Source organism: Dryobates pubescens, chromosome 35, assembly GCF_014839835.1.
Source record: "Dryobates pubescens isolate bDryPub1 chromosome 35, bDryPub1.pri, whole genome shotgun sequence".
Taxonomy (NCBI): Eukaryota; Metazoa; Chordata; class Aves; order Piciformes; family Picidae; genus Dryobates; species Dryobates pubescens.
This window is the reverse complement of record NC_071646.1, coordinates 1,880,335-1,899,266: the sequence shown is the minus strand read 5'-3', so window position 1 is coordinate 1,899,266 and position 18,932 is coordinate 1,880,335. Positions and strand designations below refer to the sequence as shown.

General features: G+C 61.1%; 1 protein-coding gene across 3 annotated transcripts in view; it reads right to left on the bottom strand.

Annotated features, from left to right (window-relative positions):
- The window catches only part of TMCC2 (transmembrane and coiled-coil domain family 2), a 30,787-nt gene that overhangs the window by 5,218 nt on the left and 6,637 nt on the right, over nucleotides 1–18,932 (bottom strand). The window contains exon 2 of one of the 3 annotated variants that reach the window (XM_054176262.1): nucleotides 14,639–15,145. In XM_054176262.1, coding sequence (XP_054032237.1) covers nucleotides 14,639–15,145 — 507 coding nt within the window. Of the gene's footprint in view, nucleotides 1–2,817; nucleotides 3,019–9,925; nucleotides 10,188–14,638; nucleotides 15,146–18,932 lie in introns of those variants that run through there. The other 2 variants (XM_054176264.1, XM_054176263.1) reach the window with 2 other exon arrangements.

The following is an 18,932-nucleotide window of genomic DNA, read 5'->3' as shown; positions in this document are numbered from 1 at the left end:
AAACAAGCCCAGCCAATCCATCAGGGAATCTTCCCAGCTGCTGGGTTTGCTCTTGCAGATTCTTATGCAAATCTCAGTGGTTGTCTAAATGGTTCCTGGCTTCTAATTAAGAGGCTGCTGGAAAGTTAAACACTGCTGGCAGACCTGAATAGGTTCTCGTTCCCATCACGCTTTCCCCCTGAACGACCCTTTGATGGGGGTGACGCTGGGAGATCATTACTCAGGAGTGTGTTGTCCCCAGGAAATGCCTTGCACGGGAGGGAGGAATGTGCTCAAGATGCTGCTTTACAAAACACTCCTGCTCGCAGCAGGTCCCACGCAGGCTCTGGCAAAGCAGAAGCAAGCCTTGCCCTCCCCTTCGTGCCTGGCATCTCCTTTTCCTGTCCTGCTGGGAGCCTGGGGGTGCTGCTGCTGCTTCATGCAGGAATCAGAGAATCAAGAAGGTTGGAAAGGACCTCAGAGACCATCGAGTCCAACCTGCCACCCAACACCTCCTGACTAACTAAACCATGGCACCAAGTGCCACATCCAATCCCCTCTGCAACACCTCCAGGGATGGGGACTCCACCACCTCCCTGGGCAGCACATCCCAGTGGCCAGTCTCTCTTTCTGGGAAGAACTTTCTCCTCACCTCCAGCCTAAACCTCCACTGGCACAGCTTGATACTGTGTCCTCTTGTTCTGGTGTTGCTTGCTTGAGAGAAGAGCCCAACCCCCACCTGGCTCCAACCTCCCTTCAGGGAGTTGCAGAGAGCAAGAAGGTCTCCCCTGAGCCTCCTCTTCTGCAGGCTAAGCAACCCCAGCTCCCTCAGCCTCTCCTCCCAGGGCTGTGCTCCAGACCCCTCCCCAGCTTTGTTGCCCTTCTCTGGACACCTTCCAGCAAGTTCATGGTTGGCCTGGATGATCCCAAAGGGCTTTTCCAACCAACCCCACCCCACGATCTCTGCATTTATTTGTGGCTCAGCAGTTGGGGGCAAAGCAGGGAGGGCAGGGGGGGCTGGTGACCAGCTGCCTGGTGCTGCCTGCCCGTGCTGACGTGGCTGTGGGGTGAAAGCCTTTCCCCAAGCCCCCCTGAAAGCTCTGCTCTCTCTCAGGCACACAGAGCACAGCATCACAGGGAAGCCACAGGAGGTTACCGCTCTGAAAACAACCATCAAAAGGAACAAAAAGAAACCCCAACCCCAAACCAAATAAAACAGAACATTAAAGACAGTGCCCATCCCTGCAGCATTAACAGACAGTGCCTGCTAAATCCCAGCAAGCCCAGATGACTGTGCAGTGGATTTGACTGGGGGATTAGTCAAAGCCACACTTTCCCTACATGCAGAAAGCCTTCTGCTAGGCACATCCCAAGGGAAAGGCTGTTTTCCAGCCCTTGTTTTTTCCAGGCAGGCTCAGAGGGGGGAGAGCACAGGGGCTGGTGTGGGATGAGGGAGGGATGCAGGGAGAGGGGAGGGGAGGAAAGAAAGAGCCTAAAATTGTTGTTATCACCAGAGTTCAAACCAGGAGAGCTGAGATATGCAAAAGGCTCAGGCTAATAAGCTGAGCAAACAGTACTTAGAGGGCCAGGGCCAGGCACAATTATGCAATGCTTGGGTTATTTGCTGCTGCAGGTTGGAAGGAGGGAAGCCTGGGTGGAGAGGCTCAGGAGAGGAGCTTGTTGAAGGGGGGGTGGGGGTTCACTTGTGGTCATAGCCCTGGCATGGGGCTGTGGGGCTCCCAGCACACCCAGGAGCAGGAGGGATTTGAAGGAGTTCTTAAGGAATTGCATAATGGTGGCAAAGTTCAGGAGAAAACTCTCAAGGCACTTACTCATGCCCTGAACTGTGCTGTTTTCCATCCCTACTGTAGCCTACTGGAGGTGCAGAGGATGAGCTCACACCGTGGCTCCTGCTGCCCTGACCCTCAGCCACGGCTTTCACTGAGCTGCGGCCACAGCTCCCAGCCGGAAGGTGACACAGGGACAACACTGCTGTGGGAAGGACCTTATGCACCTCTGAGTGTGGAAGAAAGAAGTGCCAGCAAGCTGCTGAGGGATGCTGGCGTGCAGGGCAGACCTGAGGAGCCGCTGAACCGTGCCCTGAGCCCGTGGTGGCTGTGGCAAGCCAGCAGAGAGAGGCCACAGCCAGCGGAGAAGCCCAGGTGGGAAGAGGATGTGGGGAGGTTGGTTTCTGGGGCAGTTACTAACTGTGGTGCTTCCATGGCCCCAGAGCTCCTTAGCAGCACAACTCGGGATGGCATCTGCCCTGTGAGCTGCTGGTTGTGGTTAGCCCAATGCTGCTGGGGACACTCTGGGTGTCCCAGCCCCGTCCCAGCCCCATCCCCACATGCTTCCACAGCCCCGTGCCTCCTGGAGCAGAGCTGCTATTCCCACCAGGCCACATTACCCACCCCAGGAGTTGAAAATAGAAGCAGGAGCCCTGACTCACACTTCCCACCCTGCTTCCAAGCCTGCAGCAGAGACCAAAGCAGGCAGCTCCATGTCCCCCTCCCTGTGCCCTGCCTGTCCTGTCCTGCCCTACCCTGCCCGCTCCCACATCGCCCCGGATGGACACAGCAGGCCAGCAGCAGCTGCCTCCACTCCTTTCCCAGCCTGAGGATCGTTTTTCTTGGATCCTGTAGAGGCAAGGTAAAGTTTTCAGCTCACAGAGCAGCTCCCCAGCCAGCCTTTGCCGTGCCGGGGTGGTGCCTGCGGGATTCACTCACCAAGCACCACAAACGCAGGTACCCAAAGTCCCCCTAAAGTCCTTCTGCTCATCATCGCCCTCCTCCTCCTCCCCACAGCTTTATCCTAACCCCAACAGCTGCCAGGACCTACCTCCATTGCGGGCAGGGCTCGGGTCCCCCAGGACTATTCGGTGCAGGCTGCCTGGCCGCGTCCCCGCCGCGTCCCCAAGCCTGGCAGCGCCGGGCGGGCAGCGCTGGCTGCCATGGCAGGGTGCCTGGCCGGGGGGGAAAGTGGCAGCTGACGGCAGCAAGGTTTTGGGGGAGCAGCGGGGAGGGGGGGAGGGAGGAGCTGAGCCCTCTCGCAGCCCCCCACGAGGGCTGGCCCCGCGTCCCCCCGGGGGCTCCCTCCCGGCGGCGCAGGGCTGGAGCGGGGCTGCAGCAGGATTGCAGACTCAGGGGATCTGCGGGAGCTGTTTACGGCTCTCAGCCTCCGGAGCTTTCAGGGCTGAAATGCAAACCCCCCTCCCCCCCGGCCCCGTGGCGGGAGATTCGCACGCCTGCAGCCGCAGCCGCTGCCCTGACGCGCAGGGTCGGCACAGGCTGCTGCCAGCTGCTGTGTCACCTCCCGGGACGGGAAGCCCAGCAGAGGCTGGGGGAAGCGTGCAAGAAGCAAGCCCCGGGCGGGGAGGGCACAGTCACCAATCAAGGAGCTGGGCAAGCCCGAGGGAGCTAAACGCCGGGAGTCAGCCACTCGGGTCAGGCCCAGAGAGCGCCCTGGAAGGGGAACCTGCTCCGGGTGCAATGCTGCAGACCCTGGAGCTGGGCCTGTCTGGGTTTAGCAGCCGAGGGAGGCAGCAGGACGATCCTTGCACTGGGATGGAGCCAGGTCCAGGTGGCCTGTGGAGCGCTGCCAACCCCCTCACGCCACGCAGGGACGATGGGCAAGGTGGCACCGACCCAGCTCTGCCACGGGAAACAGCCACTCAGCTGCCCAGGCACCTGAGTGGGAGGCTTCATGTGCAATTAAAGAGCCATTACATGGGATGGCTGAGCAGCTGGCAGCGGGCAGGGGTTGGTGGTGGCAGCCTGGAGTCACCTCCCAGGTGCTGCATTCGTGTGGGAAGAGACCAAAGTGGAAGTCCTGGGTGAGAAAGGAGACCCAAGAGCCCCACAGCTCCTGTCTTTGACTCAGCCCAGGCCCGTGGGGGTTGCACAGAGCAGGGTTTGTGTGGCCAGCAGTGCAGGATCAGGCCTGGATAAGAGACTGAGGGAAGCAGGATTCAAGCCCACAGCCTTACCAAAGCCCTCAACGTGCCTGGGCTGAGGCTGAAAGCTCAAACCCACTGTGGCTGCAGAGCAGACAGCATCTGTGCAGCTGCAGACAAAGGGATAAATGAGAGAGGCTCATCTGCAGCCCTCAGCTTTAGTTATGGCTCACAGAGAAGCAGCAAGACAACAGCTTAGCAAGTCTGTTCTGAATGGTGCAGGCTGGCCCAACAAGCTGATCATGACCTAGATGCAGGTTTAATGGAGAAGACCAAGCTGCTCCCACAGCTGAGCCATTCCCACCCTCCCTTGGGCTCTCCCTATGTCCCTCCATGCCCTGGAAGTTGGAGCTGGAGAGGCTCTGGGCGCAATGCTGCACAGCCAGCACTGCCCATGCTGGAGCTGGCCCTGCCTGGATTTAGCAGCTGGGAAAGGCAGCCCAAAACTCACCCTGACCTGGCAAGGATGGATTGGAAAGGTTTGGTTTGATGGCTCCACAAAAGCACCACCCCCAAGCCTCTGTTCCTCTGTATCCTGCAAATGCTGAGCTCCCCTAAACCTCAGCACGGACACAGCTCCTGCACTGCCAGCAAAGAATCTCTGCAGGAACACTTCCAGAGCAATTGCTCTGACAGCTCTGGGCAGGGACTGCCACAAGCTGCCTGCCTTGTCAAGCCTGGCACTGTCAGATCCTTCTGGACCTACAGTGATGCCTATGCCTGCGTGCCCATGGACCCTTGGGTGCCAGGAGCAGGGAGGAGGCAGCTGAGCTGCACTAGAGCATCCTCAGCCAGGCTGGGAAAGCTGCATATGGATGAGCAGGAGCCAGGCTGCTGATACAGGTGAAGAGCTGCCAGCCCAGTGCTCCTCAGCCCCGTGTCCCCAGCTGCTTTTGCTGTCCAGAGCAAGAGGCTTCTTGGCTGAGACCTCAACCCCTGCCAGCAGCAACCACACAGAGCCCAGCAGCAGCCTGACCTGCCCCAGCAGGTACCACCTTGCTCCTCACCCCTTATTCCTGGACATCCCAAGTCCTTGCCCTGCCCATGCTGAGGAGCAGGGAGGGGGGCAGAGAGGAGGTACTTACAAAGACACCCAGCAGAGAATTTAAGAGCAATATCCTTTTCCCAGGACAAGAGTCAGGAGGAGGTGGCTCTGGCAGGAGCAGGCCCTGGTCACTCCTGCTGGTGCTCCGGGAGGCAGCCGCATCCTCTCCCTCCGTCATGGCTGTGGCTAAGCAGTTGAAGAACCAGAGGACTGCAGGCTGTGTGTTTGCAGAGGAGGCTCTACGAGGCTCTGAGGCAGCCAAGAACAGGCAGCACAGGCTGGTGAGCAGGGAGGGAGCCCAGGGGGGGAGCAGGAACAGGCTGGGAGCTGCTCCTGCTCCTCCAACTGTGCTGGGAGAACAAACAGCCCCACCGAGTGCTGCCTTCCAGCTGCCTTCGAGCCCAGCAGAGAACAAACCCAGGGGCTGCCGTGCTTCCCTGGCCCCCAGTCTGAGCTGGGATGGTGCCACTGCCCCCCCAGGGCACAAGGGACAGTCCCCAAAGGGGGGGGTGTGGTGTCCAACAAAGACATGCTGAGATTCACAGCGTGTGGTGAGGCACAGGGCACTGGGAGGCTGTGTGTGGAAGGAAGGTGGTTGTGGGTGCAGGTGGGCAGCTCCTGGGATCCATCCCTGCTGCCTGCCCCCAGCCCCCTGCCTCCCAGTGCTTCCCAGTGCCTCCATGCCTCTCCACACCCTGTGAATCCCAGCATTTCCTACCTGGACACTGCATCCTTCAGTCTGGGGACTTGTGCCTTAGGCTTGCAGGTCACCAAGAGAGCCACCTCAGCAGGGGTGATCCAATGGCCACCCCTCAGGGGTGAAGCTGTTCAGGGCCCTGCCTACCCTTGGAGAACCTTTGGAAAAACTCCCAGCAGTTTTCACTGGGGGTTAAGTAACCCTGGGAGCTCCCAGGGTGGTGCTGCTCTCCCCCTGGCTGGCTGCCTCAGCCTTAAAGCCACCAGCAGCACCCCCAGCCCAGGCTGCAGCTGGGTTTCCACACCCCCAAAGGGCTGCTTGGGCAGCTGGGGGGTGGACTTCTGGCAGCTTTTGTTTGCAGGGGAAGGCAGAAGAGGCTGAGCTCAGCTGCAGCAAGGTGAGGAGGCACAAGGCAGGACCCTGCTTTGCTCATCCTGACTCAGGAGCCAGATCCTGCTCTCAGCTGCAACCCAACCACCTGCCTGGAGAGGAGAGCTCATGGTACAGGTGTGAACCTCTGCTACCCACATCCTGCCCTGGGCATCCACCCCACACATCAGAGAGCGATAGGCTTTGGGAGGGACCTCTGGAGATCATCCAGACCAACCCCTCTGCCACAGCAGGGCTGCCCCAGAGCAGGTTAGATGAACGAGGAAATGGTTTTGGTTGGAAGGCACCTTTGAGATTACTGAGCCCATGGTCATTAAACCAAAGTGTGTGAACACCTCCAGGTTCACCAGGGTGATGTCCAGGCAGGTTTTGAGTGACTCCAGAGATGGAGACTCCACCAACCCCTCTGGGCAGCCTGCTCCTGTGCTCCACCACCCTCAACAGCAAGAAGTTCCTCCTTGGAACTTCTTAGAGCCAAGTTTGTGCCTGTCCCTGGGGCACCACTGATGAAATCCCGGCCCCATCCTCCTGCCACCCAGCCTTTGCAGTATTGATCAGCATCGATCAGAACCCTCCTCTTTTCCAGGCTGCAAAGGCCCAAGTCCCTCAGGCGTTGCCTCGACCCAGCTCCCCTGGCGGTGCTGCCTGCAGGGAACGGGAGCTGCTGGTGGGCTGGGAACAACAGCCATATGTCAGCGAAGGCTGAGGAACACGATGTCTCCTGCTGGGGGGGGGGAGGGCTGAATCAGTGCGAGAGCCTGACATTCTTCTCCTCCTGCGTTAATTAAGCGGCAATCTCGGGTGTCTTTTTGTCTTCCCAGCTATTATCTGCTTGTTCCCAAAGTGCTCCTCAGCAGCAGCCTCCCGAGGGGGAGCGAGGCAGCGGCTTCCCACCACCGCGCTCCGCTCGCAGGCACTCAGCCGCCCCTCACCCGCCGGGAGGTGGAGGCAGAGAGGGGGGAACCGACCTGCGCCCCGAAGCTCTGCCCTCGCCGCTTCCCTGACGCCCGCTGGGGGCTCGGGCTGCAGCCAAGGTCAGCATTTCCCCCCCCCCCCCAGCCCCTTGGTGCTTGCCACAACGACCCCAGGCAGAGCTGCAGGCTGGGGGAGGAGTGGCTGAGGGCAGCCAAACAGAGAGGGACCTGGGGGTGCTGCTTGACAGCCGGCTGAACATGAGCCAGCAGGGGGCCAAGAAGGCCAAGGGCATCCTGGCCTGCATCAGGAGCAGTGTGGCCAGCAGGAGCAGGGAGGTCATTGTGCCCTGTGCTCAGCACTGGTTAGGCCACACCTTGAGTCCTGTGTCCAGTTCTGGGCTCCTCAGTTTAAGAAGGACATTGAGAGACTTGAAGGTGTCCAGAGAAGGGCAACAAAGCTGGGGAGGGGTCTGGAGCACAGCCCTGGGAGGAGAGGCTGAGGGAGCTGGGGTTGCTTATCCTGCAGAAGAGGAGGCTCAGGGGAGACCTTCTTGCTCTCTCCAACTCCCTGAAGGGAGGTTGGAGCCAGGTGGGGGTTGGTCTCTTCTCCCAGGCAAGCAGCACCAGAACAAGAGGACACAGTCTCAAGCTGTGCCAGGGGAGGTTTAGGCTGGAGGTGAGGAGAAAGTTCTTCCCAGAGAGAGTTGTTAGCTATTGGAATGTGCTGCCCAGGGAGGTGGTGGAGTCCCCATCCCTGGAGGTGTTGAGGAGGGGATTGGATGTGGCACTTGGTGCCATGGTTTAGTTGTCATGAGGTGTTGGGTGCCAGGTTGGACTTGGTGGTCTTTGAGGTCTCTTCCAACCTTGGTGATTCTGTGTTTCTGTCTCTGCACATCAGTGCTCCTCAGGTGATGTCCAGCCCCGGGGCTGTGGGGCTGCAGGGAGGGCAGCTTTACACCACTGCTCTCTCTGATCACTTCCTCACTCACCTCTGGCATGCTTTAGCTCCTGCCTCCGGGATTTTACCACCAGAACTTGCTTGGAGGTTGGGTGGGAGGGCAGGACATGCTTTGCCTCCATTCAGCAAGGAGCTGCTAGAGGCTTCACCTAAGGCATGGAAGTGCTGCCTCTGATTCCCAGATGGGGAAGCTGAGATAAGGAGCAAACTCTGAGAATTCCCTGCCTGGGAAACTCCTGCTTGGGGTAGATGTAGGGACAACAACCACCAGCAGTGGGATGTGAAGGTCCTGTGTCCCCTTGGCCCATGCTCAGCCCCTCCAGAAAGCAGGCTGACAGCTCAGGAGCTTGGCCTCAGGCTTCTGAGTTTAGGATCACCAGCCCCAGCTCCACCAGCACTACACCTCCCACCTAAAATGAGCTTTAGGGGCAGCAAAGCATCCCCAGCATGCCACCAGCTGAGCCACTGCAGTGTGCCCAAGTGACCTCCCCTGCCACCACCACCTCCTCACTCGCTGCAGGGAGAAAGGATCCTCAGCAAGCACCATGGAGCAAACCTGGCTTCCTACCTGCAAGCCCCCAGCCCCAGAGCATCTCCCCTCCGAGCTGGAGCAGGGCTGGGGCTGCTCAGCACTCCCAGGGTTCCAGGGAGTCACAGCTAGATTGCACTGAGTCCCTGTCCCCATTCCTGTCCTGGCTGTCAGCTGAGACCAGCTGTGGGTAACTGGAGCCATAGGGGATGAGACACCAGCTCCCCACCCTGAAACCAAAGGGGGGGCAGATGCCAGTGGGGCCAGAGGGAGCCAGGGCCAAGCTGGACATGCCACAGCCAAAAAGAGACAGCAGAGGAGGTGAACTTTGCCTGCTGGTCCCCAAGGGCTGAGCTGTGCTGCAGCCTCCTGGCTACCCCTCACCCATTGCCCTCCATGCCCACAGCAGCCCTGGGCTGGGGGCTCAGAAACTGCTGGGTTCTTCCACTGCTGTAATCCCTCAGGCCCTGAGCTGGTCCCTGACCCAGCCAGCTGCTAAATTTAGCAGGGTGAATCCTGCCCTGTGTTGGGAGCACTGCTGCCCTTGGAGCAGCAGGAGGGTAGGGATGGGGCCACAGGGACAGGTTCCCCACCCTGCAAGGCACAGTCCCAGGATGCTGTGCATCACCTGGGCATGAGGCAAGGAGCAGAGGGAGGAGATGGGAGCAGGGAAATGGCACACACAGGCTCCAAGCCCAGCAGCAGGCACAAGCTCAAAGCTGAAGGGTGGCACAGAGTTCCCCTGCTCCCCCCTTCCTCTCCTGTGTCTCATGGGAGAAGCATCTGTGGCAGGGGGTGGGGAGGGGTGGCTGCAGGAGGAGCACAGGGACAGCCGGCAGCTGCTGCTGTCACTTGCCAAGGGACGCTGAGGGCAGAGGGGCAGGAGGAGCCCAGGCAGGGCTCTGACCCTTTGCACCCCTCGGGGGGGGAGCTCCGTGGGGTCCACGCAGGGCTGAGCACTTTGCACTCGTGACACTTGTGAGTGGGTCCCGCTGGGCTGCTGGGGAGAAGCTGGGTGGGCACAGGCAGACACAGACGGCGGGACAGGAGGGCAGAGAGAGGGACGGCCGCAGAGAGACGGACAGACAGGGGCTGGGACAGACACAGGCAGATGGACAGGCAGAGACTGGGACAGAGAGACGGACGGCCAGCCAGGCGGACGGACGGACGGCCAGCCAGGCGGACGGACGGACGGCCAGGCGGACGGACGGACGGCCAGCCAGGCGGGCGGACGGACGGCCAGCCAGGCGGACGGACAGACGGCCAGCCAGGCGGACGGACGGACGGCCAGCCAGGCGGACGGACGGACGGCCAGCCAGGCGGACAGGCAGCGGCGCACGCCGGTGCGGCAACGCTGCCCTCTAACGGCCACCACCCCGGTGCCAGCCCGGCCGTGCGCGCTCCCGCCCGCCCGCTCTGGGTCTGGGGGGGTCCGGGAGGGCTCCCCCAGCAGAGGCTCACCTGGACATGGACCATCCCGCAGTCCCCGCACGCATCGGCGCAGCTCCCCGGCAGCACCAGGCACAGAACCCCGCGGCCGCCCCGGTCCAGCTCTGGCCAGCCCCCGGGAGGGGACGAGGGTCCCCCCGGGATGCTCTGTCCCGCCAGCACCGGCACTCGGTGTCCCCCCACCTTGTCCCGGGGGGGGTTGAGGGTCCGCGGGTGACCCCTCAAGCCGCCGGTGCTGGGCCCCCGGTGGCCGTCCCGGCTGGCGGTGCCCTTCCGGCCGCCTGGCGGGCGAGGTGCTGGCGGGTCACCAGCAGCAGATTAGGGAGATAAGGAGAGAGCTCTCCAGCATGATCCCAGCGCCACGCACGGTCCCTGCCGGCAGCCTCCCCCTGCCGCCGCTGCTGTCACATGTGCCACCCTGGCTGCCTGTGCGGAGCCACGGGGCTGGGGGGAGACTGGGACCCAGGCAGGTCGTGGATGCCCCCTCCCTGGAGGTGCTCGGGGCCAGGCTGGGAGAGGAGCAGCCTGGGCTAGTGTGAGGTGTCCCTGCCCACGGCAGAGGGGTTTGGAACTGGATAATCCTTGAGGTCCCTTCCAGCCCTAACAATTCTATGAACAGGACCCTCCAAAAGCTGCTCTGCTCTTCTCCCAGAGCACCAGACACCAGCTGTGCTCCCTCCCTGCTGTGTGGCACCAGGGGCTCTCAGGCTCCTGCCTGCTTGTGGCTCTCTTGCAGCAGCACAGCCTGGGCTGGGGTAATTGCCTGATGCTTGGACACCCACTGAGCCAATTAGTGCAGCCCCTCACCCGTCTCCTCCTCACCTCCCCACGCAAGAGCAGCTGGAACACCAGACAAACCCCAGGAGCTACAGGTAAAGGGCTGATCTTGAAGGCCCCCTCAACCCAGACCACTGTGTGGTGTGGAAGGCTTGGGAGAGCCCCAGCCAGAACTGGTGCTCAAAGTGGGCCACAGTCCCACCTGCCCCCTCTGGTCCTCCCCATCTGCTTCTTCCCACCACAGCACCCTGGCAGCTGCTTCTGGTGGCCACTGAGGGGGTGTGGGGGGGAGAAACAATGTGTGCCTGGCCCCAGGAGGGTGGCCCAGGGCCAGTGGGGACTGCAGGGCAAGGAACTGGTGCAAGTGAAGGTGGGGAAGGGCGAGGAGCTGGGGTGGATAAAGGTAGGGCAGGGGCAAGGACTTGTGTGGGAAGGGAAAGGAACTGGTGCTGGAGAGGGGAAGGAAGGGAAGGGTAAGGAAGTGGTGCAGGTGAGGAAAGGGGAGGGCGAGGAATTGGTGTGGGTAAAGGAGGGGAAGAGCAAGGAACTGGTGTGGATAAAGGCAGGGAAGGGAAAGCTGCAGGAACCTAATTGAGGAAACCAAAAAGAAAGACAGAAAAAGGCAAGAAAAATCAATAGCTGCTCCAAAAGCACTTGCTGAGGCTGAGCAGTCCCTCGAGGGCTGGAGCCAGAGAGTGCTCAGCTCCTCACACAACAGATGGAAAACCCAGCAGCAAATCCCTGGGGGGGGAAAAGCCTCTTTCCCAGGAGCCCTCTGCACCCCTGGGGTGGTGGCTTCTGAAGCAAGGCTGAAATGGGGAGGAGGGGTCTGAGGCCAGCAGGAGAAGGCAGAGGTGATGTGGAGGCACTGCTGGGGTCTGCCCCAGGCAGAGGTGATGTGAAGGCACTGCTGGGGTCTGCCCCAGGCAGAGGTGATGTGGAGGCACTGCTGGGGTCTGCCCCAGGCAGAGGTGATGTGGAGGCACTGCTGGGGTCTGCCCCAGGCAGAGGTGATGTGGAGGCACTGCTGGGGTCTGCCCCAGGCAGAGGTGATGTGGAGGCACTGCTGGGGTCTGCCCCAGGCAGAGGTGATGTGGAGGCACTGCTGGGGTCTGCCCCAGGCAGAGGTGATGTGGAGGCACTGCTGGGGTCTGTCCCAGGCAGAGGTGATGTGAAGGCACTGCTGGGGTCTGGCCCTGGCAGAGGTGATGTGAAGGCACTGCTGGGGTCTGGCCCAGGCAGAGGTGGTGTGGAGGCACTGCTGGGGTCTGGCCCTGGCAGAGGTGGTGTGGAGGCACTGCTGGGGTCTGGCCCTGGCAGAGGTGATGTGGAGGCACTGCTGGGGTCTGGCCCTGGCAGAGGTGGTGTGGAGGCACTGCTGGGGCCTGGCCAAGCTGTGCTGGGTGTGCTGGAGGCCAGGGCAGGGCAGGAGCAGCCGTGCCAGCGGGAGGGGAGCTGGGCTGCTGTGGGCAGGAGGCAGGGTTTCCTGAGGGCTAAGGGAAAAGAATACTGCATGAGAATATCACATAGCTCCTGTTTCTCTAAATAGGTTTATTTTTTCCACTGCCTCACAAAGGCCCCAGTATCATCTCTCTCTCTCCTTATTACTCTTTGTGTCATATGCAGTTAATTATTCATCCCCTATCTGGGCTCTTTGTCCTGCTTCTGTCCCAGTGCAAACCACTGCAGCTCGAAGGGTTGGCTGTTACCCCCTGAGAGTTCAGCAGGATCAGGCTCCCTGCAAGGCCAATGCCATGGGCCAGCTGGGAGGAATTTTGGCTGCAGATGCTCAAATTAACTCCCTGAGTGGCTCCTGGCCCTGCTGGGGCACTTGGTGTGGGTGCAGCAAGCTGGTGGAGTGCACTGGGACTGCCTAGGAAGGGTCAGGGTGCCCTGACTTGCACACTGAAGTGGTGAGAGGAGGGCCTGGGTAGCTTTATCTTGTGAGCACAACACTGTGTCTGTCCTCTGGGACCAGATTCCCACGTCCTGGTGGTGGCCCCATCCCTGCACAGCCATGGCAGGGGAGCAGTGCTGGCACCCACTGCAAGCTGTGAGCCTCAGCTGCAGCTCAGCACTCACTCAAAGAGCTGAAGGGAAACCAGAAAGAAAAAGTATCTGGAGGATCCTCTTTCCATGAGCTCAGAGGGCAACAGAAGTCCCCAGGTCAGATTTCCCTCTCAGAGGCTCAGTGCCAAAGAGAGGAGAGAGGCTGGGCTGGGGGGCACGTGGGAAGCAGCATGCCCAGTCCCACTGGAGAGAGTGCAGGGACCTGACACCCCCACTGCCACCCCACCCTGGCAGCTCTGCCCAGCCACTGCCATCCTGGGACACAGCTCTTCCATGGCCAGGGGGGTTGGAATATCTCCAGAGAAGCAGACTCCACCTGGGCAGCCTGCTCCAGGCCTCCAGCAGCCTCACACCAAAGAAGCTTCTCCTGAAGTTCAAGTGAAACCTCCTGGGTTCCACTTTGTGCCCACTGCTGGTCCCTGGGCACCACTGACAAGAGCCCAGCCCCAGCCTCTTGCCCCCCAGCCTTTAGCTCTTGCTGAGCATTGCTCAGATCCCCTCTGGGGCTGCTCCTCTCCAGGCTCAGCAGCCCCAGGGCTCTTCACAGAGGTGCTCCAGGCCCTTAATCATCCTTGTAGCATCCTCTGGACTCTCTCCAGTACTTCCCTGCCTCTCCTGAGCTGGAGGCTCAGAACAGGACACAGTACTCCAGATGAGGCCTAGGTAGAGCAGAGGGGGAGAATGGGGGCCTGGGATCCCCTCAGACACTGTGCTGGGGGTCTCACCCCCTCATCACTGAGCTCTTGCCACATCCCTTTCTCTCTCCCTCAGATCCCACTCTGGGAATCCCTGCCTTCACCACTCCATGAGAGGAGCATCAGCCCCAGCAGACATCCTCCACCCTGCACACTCCATGAGAGGAGCATCAGCCCCAGCAGCTGTCCAGCACCCTGCACACTCCATGAGAGGAGCATCAGCCCCAGCAGACATCCTCCACCCTGCACACTCCATGAGAGGAGCATCAGCCCCAGCAGACATTCTCCACCCTGCACACTCCATGAGAGCAGCATCAGCCCCAGCAGCTGTCCAGCACCCTGCACTCTCCATGAGAGGAGCATCAGCCCCAGCAGCTGTCCAGCACCCTGCACTCTCCATGAGAGGAGCATCAGCCCCAGCAGCTGTCCAGCACCCTGCACACTCCATGAGAGGAGCATCAGCCCCAGCAGCTGTCCAGCACCCTGCACTCTCCATGAGAGGAGCATCAGCCCCAGCAGACATCCACCACCCTGCACACTCCATGAGAGGAGCATCAGCCCCAGCAGCTGTCCAGCACCCTGCACACTCCATGAGAGGAGCATCAGCCCCAGCAGACATCCACCACCCTGCACACTCCATGAGAGGAGCATCAGCCCCAGCAGCTGTCCATCACCCTGCACACTCCATGAGAGGAGCATCAGCCCCAGCAGACATCCACCACCCTGCACACTCCATGAGAGGAGCATCAGCCCCAGCAGACATCCTCCACCCTGCACTCTCCATGAGAGGAACAACAGCCCCAGCAGACATCCTCCACCCTGCACTCTCCATGAGAGGAGCATCAGCCCCAGCAGACATCCTCCACCCTGCACACTCCATGAGAGGAGCATCAGCCCCAGCAGACATCCTCCACCCTGCACTCTCCATGAGAGGAGCATCAGCCCCAGCAGACATCCTCCACCCTGCACTCTCCATGAGAGGAGCATCAGCCCCAGCAGACATCCTCCACCCTGCACTCTCCATGAGAGGAGCATCAGCCCCAGCAGACATCCACCACCACCCTGCAGACCCAGCGCTGCCCCAAGGGAGGTTCTCCTCCCCGTAGCACTTTGTTCTGCTCCCCACCCAGCCCTTCCCCAGCCCCCCCCCCCCGGGGGGCTGCCCCCCACGCCTCAGCCCTACCTTATCGGCCAGGCCCTCGGTGTCCTCGGTGAGCAGGTAGACGGCGCCGCTCTCGGCCAGCAGGATGGCAGTGTCGGTGGTGGAGGAGGAGCGGGGCCGGCCCTGGTGCTGGTGCAGGATGGCGGTGAGGCTGCTGTCCTGGGGGGCCTTGCGCAGCAGGTGGGGGCTGCCCCTCTGGGGCTCCAGGGAGCCGCTCTTGGCTCGGCGGCTGCCGCTGTGCAGGCTGCTGCCGCGCTTGATGGAGGGCCGGGCGCGGATCTGCTGCAGCACGCGGTTGAAGGCGGTGGGGCGGGCGGGGAGGTCGTGCAGGGAGACGGCGTAGGAGACGCGGTGCATCTCCGGGGACCGCTCCTTCTCGTCGGGGGAGTCGTGGTCCGAGGCTCCGTGGTGCGGCGGCAGCGAGTCCTGCGAGCTCTGCTGCTCGCGTTCCCGCGACCGCCGCCGGCTGTGGAAGAGGTGCTTGAGGCCGTGGCCGAACATGGAGCCCTCGGACAGCTGCTGGATCTTCTGCAGGGGGAGACAGAGGGGAAGCAGCTTCGCTTGGGAAACGGCTCTAATAGGGTCGCCCAGCCCAACCTCCCCCCCAGCACCGCCACGGCCCCGAGTGCCACGGCCACCAAAGCCTGGCCCCGAGTGCCGTGGCCCCGACTGCTGTGGCCACCAAAGCCTGGCCCCGAGTGCCGTGGCCCCAGGTGCCATGGCCCCAGGTGCCGTGGCCACCAAAGCCTGGCCCCGAGTGCCATGGCCCCAGGTGCCATGGCCCCAGGTGCTGTGGCCACCAAAGCCTGGCCCCGAGTGCCATGGCCCCAGGTGCTGTGGCCACGCATCCTGGAAACACCTTCAGGCATGGGGACTCCAGCACCTCCCTGGGCAGCCTGTGCCAATCCCTGACCACTCCTGCAGCAGAGAAATTGCTCCCAATATCCAACCTAACCCTCCCCTGGCACACCTTCACTTCCCCTCATTCTATCACCTGAGCCTAGGGAGCAGAGCCCAACGCCCAGCTCACTGCAGCCTCCTTTCAGGGAGCTGCAGGGAGCAAGGAGGTCTCCCCTCAGCCTCCTCCAGGCTGAGCACCCTGAGTTCCCTCAGCTGCTTCTCCCCAGCCCTGTTCTCCAGACCTTTCCCCAGCTTCCTTGCCCTTCCCTGGCCGTGCTCCAGCCTCTCAATGTCCTTCCTGCAGTGAGGAGCCCAAAAGCAAACCCAGGATTCGAGGTGCAGCCTCCCCAGTGCCAAGCTCCGGGGGACAATCACTGCCCTCCTGCTGCTGGCCACACCACTGCTGGTAGGGTTCATGGTGCATGTGACAGCAGACTGCTCCCAGAAGTGGGATCAGGCCCTGCCTTTCCCTCAACCTTTCCCCCAGACATCAGAACTCACCAGAGGATGCATCAGGGTGGAAAGGTCGCCTTGCCCACCCCTCCAGCTGCGCTCAGCAGGGACATCTCCCAGCTAGATTCAGGCTGCTCAGAGCCACAAGAAGTTTGGCCTTGAGTGGCTCCAAGGATGAGGCTTCCACCACCTCTCTGGGCAGCCTGTTCCCTGTATTTCACTACCCTCACTGGGAAGAACTTCCTCCTAGCACCCAAACAGCATCGCCCTGCTTGGGCACACCGAGCTCTGCCCACGCTGCCACTGAAGCTGGCATTAAAGAGCTGCTTGGAGGGCTCTGGGGACCCCACAGCAGCCCAAAGAGATCTGTGGAAGGGAACAAGCCTTGGTGCCAGGCCTGCACTTCATACCCATGGGAGAGTATTGAGCACCAGTAGCCATTTGATGGCACAGAGGGCAGAGCACCGCAGCTCAGGACGGCTCAGGTATGCAGCTCCGAGAGCTGGGAGGTCTCTGGTGAGCACTGGCTGCTCCTACAAGCAGCAAGGGGAGCAGAAGGAGCCTCCAGAGCAATGGAGGGAGGTGGGTGCCTGCTGCAGCCAATGCCATGTGCTGCACTGAGCCCCCAGCCCTGGGGGCAGCAGGCATGGAGCAGCCTTCTCCTCAGCTGGAGGAGCCAGGGCTACTCCCAGCCTGGGATCCTGGGCCCCCAACACGCTGCCTGTGCTCCAGGAAGGCTCAGACCAGGGAGGGCTCTCCCCAGGCTGGTCTTCCACGGCCTCTGAGGGCAGCATGGACCAGGCTGACCTCACTCACAGGGCTGAAACCACAGCTCTGGACCCACCAAATCCAGTCCCAGCTGGGAAGCAACTGGTTTGCAGCAGGAGAGGGGGGGCACACTGCTCCCCTGGGGACCCCTGGGTCTTCCTGGGGGCAGAGACTCACATTCCCACAGAGCACACTGCCCTTCTAGTGCTGGCTCCTGGGACTCGGGGTGGCTCCTGGCATGGCCCAGGAGAAGTCATGCAATATGGATGGTGGAACAGATCCTGCCCTTGATAGCAGCCAGGGCAGCCTGCAGGGCTTTCTCTCCAGCCACTGCAATGCCCAGATTGGCATCCACAGGAGATTTGGGCTGGGTGCCCTCTGCAGTCCCCTGTGTGTGGCTGAACAGAGGACACAGTGGCACAAGCCCCTGGGGAGGGACTTTGGACAAGGGCTTGGAGTGTCAGGACGAGGGGCAAGGCCTTCAAACTGGAAGCAGCTGGGTTTAGATGAGATGTTAGGAAGAAATTCTTCCTCCTGAGGGTGGTGAGGCACTGGAACAGGTTGCCCAGAGAAGCTGTGAGTGTTCAAGGCCAGGTTGGATGGGGCTTGGAGCAGCCTGGTCTAGTGGGAGGTGTCCCTGCCCATGGGATGCTCTTTAAGGTCCCTTCCAGCCCAAACCATTCTCTGAATCTATGGCTTCCAGCATCTGCAGATGGCTTGGCAGACCCCAAACCCCTGGTCCACTGTGGCTCCCAGGCAGCAAGTGAATGTTCCTGGGACACCAGAAGGTCCTCTTGCCCCCCAGAGCAGGCTCAGCTACTGGGAAGCCAGCAGATCACAAGGCATGGGAGTGCCCTGCTGCTCCCTGGCTTGGCTGTGGAGTGCAGCCAAGCACCCAACCTTTGAGGACGCCAGTCCTGACCCTGCTGACGTTGAGGGCCCTGACTTCCTCCCACTGGGGTTCTCCCCAGGGATGCTGGCTCCTGTAACTGTGGCTCTGGCATGAACTCATGCTTGAAAACCAGCTTGGAGCAGCCACAGAACTGGGAGCTACTCACAGCTCCAGAGGGCACTGGGCCAAAGCTTTGGCTTGCAGAAAGGCAGAGACCCTGGGGAGACCACAGAAGGGTTTAGGCTGGAAGGGACCTTCAAGCTCATCCTTGAGTCCTGTGTCCAGTTCTGGGCCCCTCAGTTTAAGAAAGACATTGAGACTCTTGAAGGTGTCCAGAGAAGGGCAACAAAGCTGGGGAGGGGTCTGGAGCACAGCCCTGGGAGGAGAGGCTGAGGGAGCTGGGGTTGCTTAGCCTGCAGAAGAGGAGGCTCAGGGGAGACCTTCTTGCTCTCTCCAACTCCCTGAAGGGAGGTTGTAGCCAGCTGGGGGTTGGTCTCTTCTCCCAGGCACCCAGCACCAGAACAAGAGGACACAGTCTCAAGCTGTGCCAGGGGAGGTTTGGGCTGGAGGTGAGGAGAAAGTTCTTCGCTGAGAGAGTTGTTAGCCCTTGGGATGTGCTGCCCAGGGAGGTGGTGGAGTCCCCATCCCTGGAGGTGTTCAAGAGGGGATTGGATGTGGCACTTGGAGCCATGATTTAGTCATGGGGTCTGTGGTGACAGGATCACAGAATCACCAAGGCTGGAAGAGACCTCAAAGCTCATCAAGCCCAACCTGGCACCACAGACCCCATGACTAAACCATGGCCCCAAGAGCCACATCCAGTCCCCTCTGGAACACCTCCAGGGATGGGGACTCCACCACCTCCCTGGGCACTTGGACTTGCTGATCTTTGAGGTCTTTTCCAACCTTCTTGATTCTATGATTTTATGATTCTCTCCAGCTCCAACCCCCTGCCATGGGCAGGGACCCCTCCCACCAGCCCAGGCTGCTCAGGGCCTCATCCAACCTGGCCTTGAACAGCTCCAGGGAGGGGGCAGCCACAACCTCCCTGGGCAGCCTGTGCCAGGAGCTGCAGAGTGGCTTCATGGCCACTCAGAAATGATTCCTTCTCCTGAGATCCCAGACATTAAAGCCCCAAGATCCAACTCCATCAGTGCCTCACCACACTTGTCAATGCTGCTGAGGACTCAGCACTCAGATCCCCTGCCTCTCAAGTCTCCAGGCAAGCCTGCTGGCTCCTGCTCTTATCCATTCATGAGGAAACTTTGGATCCTTTTGAGTTTTCCCTGGGAAACATCTATC